The sequence below is a fragment of the Poecilia reticulata genome, linkage group LG2 (assembly GCF_000633615.1).
Source record: "Poecilia reticulata strain Guanapo linkage group LG2, Guppy_female_1.0+MT, whole genome shotgun sequence".
In the NCBI taxonomy this organism is placed as follows: Eukaryota; Metazoa; Chordata; class Actinopteri; order Cyprinodontiformes; family Poeciliidae; genus Poecilia; species Poecilia reticulata.
The window spans coordinates 18,699,632-18,701,692 of record NC_024332.1 but is presented as its reverse complement, the minus strand read 5'-3'; the positions used below and the strand labels follow the sequence as shown (position 1 = coordinate 18,701,692).

Genomic DNA, 2,061 nt, shown 5'->3' with positions numbered 1-2,061 from the left:
AAAATAAACAGACAGAGGAATGTTGTGTGAGATCATCTTAATTTTGTGAAGAAATCTTGAAACAAATAATTTCGACGGGTAGAAATGATGTGTTAATAATACCTCGGCATCTTCGTAATTGAGCGGTTCTTTGAAGAACTGGTAACACTTCCCATCAACAATCAGACCTGTACAATAGCGCTCCCCTGTGGCAAAAAGGAAAAATGCAAGATTTTCTTAATTGCAGGATAATTAAAAAATTGAAACATTTAAAYGTTTCAATTACATTCATTTTTGTGGGTTTCCATGCCCTGTCTTAAAATCTAAGATCTGATAGTCTGCCATGTGAAAATATAAGCTTGTGCACCTTTCTTTTAAAACAATATGTGGTGCTGTACAGAAAGCTGATACAGTAAACTGTTTTTCATTGTTCTTGTACAGATGATATTCTATTCTATTCTATTCTATTCTATTCTATTCTATTCTATTCTATTCTATTCTATTCTCTATTCTATATGAAACTGCAAACGTAATTATCCTGGTTTGCCTAAAACCCTAACTACAGCACAGGAAACACTTTATTCTTAGAATAATCATCAAATATTGAATATATCAAATTTTTTATTTATCTGCAAAGCTATTCCGTTTTATATTTAAACAAAAATGAACAAAAAATAAATTCCTTTATTCAACCTCRTCTATAATAACAGAATTAAGCTCTTAAACATATACAGTAGTTGAAATGTTAAATAAAACTCAACAGTGCCATGTGCTGTTTAAATGAATAATGTTTTATCTCCACTCACCTTGCCTTTGTGAATCATCTCCCATCATCATTGGAAGACCTTCATCTCCCATTCCCTGCTCCTCTGGGAATTGCTCTGGCGCTCCATCCCTTCCATACATCTCCATTCCTGCCTCTCCCTCTGGGAAATAGTTTTCTGACAGAGGCATCGTCTGCTGCGGCGCCGGGTCCACTGGTTCCTCAACCAGAACTGCAGCATCTGGTGCGTCTTCTGGATTTTGCTCTCCTGTTAACTCACGCTCCAACTCCATGATTTCTTGCTCATCTGGAACAYTATTTTCATATTTCTGCTTGAAATCTTCCTCTCCGTCAACCTTGTCCTCCTCCTCTTCTTCCTCCTCCTCTGGAAAGAGTTCAGCAGCAGCAGCAGAGGCAGCAGGATCCGGTTCCTGAAAAGCCTCTCTGTAAGCCATTTCTTCTTCTGACATTTCGCTCACTTCCTCTGCAGGCATGTCGGCATCGTCCAGCGGCTCTAGCTCCATCACAGCCAGGGGTTTCCCCTCCATGTCTATGTGCCTCTCTTCAACTCCCATCTCTGGNAGTTTTAAAGTTACATACACATCGCTCCTTTATCTCAGATGTCCCTATCAAGCAACTTTTTCTTTAAGATTTTAATTAGATTCAATATGAATTTCTGTGTTCAGTTTCAATTTAGATTTCAACATGTTCCTAAAAACTTTTCTTTCTTTCTTTTCTTTTCTTTTWWWWAAAAATAAAAATATTGAAAATTTAAAAAATATTTCCAAGCTCAATAAAAATCTCAAATCTGACCAGCRGGTCATCTCTTACCCAGAATTTCCACGCAGTTCTCCACTCCGGCTGTGTAATTTGGCTCGCCTGGGAGCCAGTCCTCGTAGCTCCAGCGGGATCCATCCAACCAGACGAAGCGTCTCTGCAACGCAGCAAAATCCACATGAGAACCTGTCACTTCTCCACTCGAACAATGAACCGTTCGAACGATGCGGTCCAAAAGTGAAGGCCTCCCGTTAAAGTTAAGCTAAGTTATCTCAGGACATGTTGACAAATGCACGGACAGTTTGAATAGGGAAGAAAACCTTAGACTGAACATTAGCAAAGTAATAATTTAAACCTATAATGGATTAATTTCTGCTGCTTGTGTGTCTTGTGTTTGTTTAGACCCTGGATTTGAACCCAGAACCTTTTTGATGCAAGGCAAATATGTACCAACAACAGYATATCTGACAATGCATTGAATTTTAAWTAAATAAAATGAAAATATAAAAAGAAGCCAAGTGAAATGTTGGGAAAAATGAATG

The 2,061-nt window shown here is 38.1% G+C and overlaps 1 protein-coding gene across 1 annotated transcript in view; it reads right to left on the bottom strand.

The window, feature by feature from the left end:
• The window catches only part of LOC103480587 (fruit protein pKIWI501-like), a 6,672-nt gene extending 5,355 nt beyond the window's left edge, over positions 1 to 1,317 (bottom strand). Inside the window, exons 1-2 of the mRNA XM_017309062.1 lie at positions 786 to 1,317; positions 103 to 185 (exon numbers count right to left, since the gene is read on the bottom strand). Of these exons, the coding sequence (XP_017164551.1) occupies positions 103 to 185; positions 786 to 1,317 (615 nt within the window). The remainder of the gene's footprint in view (positions 1 to 102; positions 186 to 785) is intronic.
• Between the last annotated feature and the right edge of the window lie 744 nt (positions 1,318 to 2,061).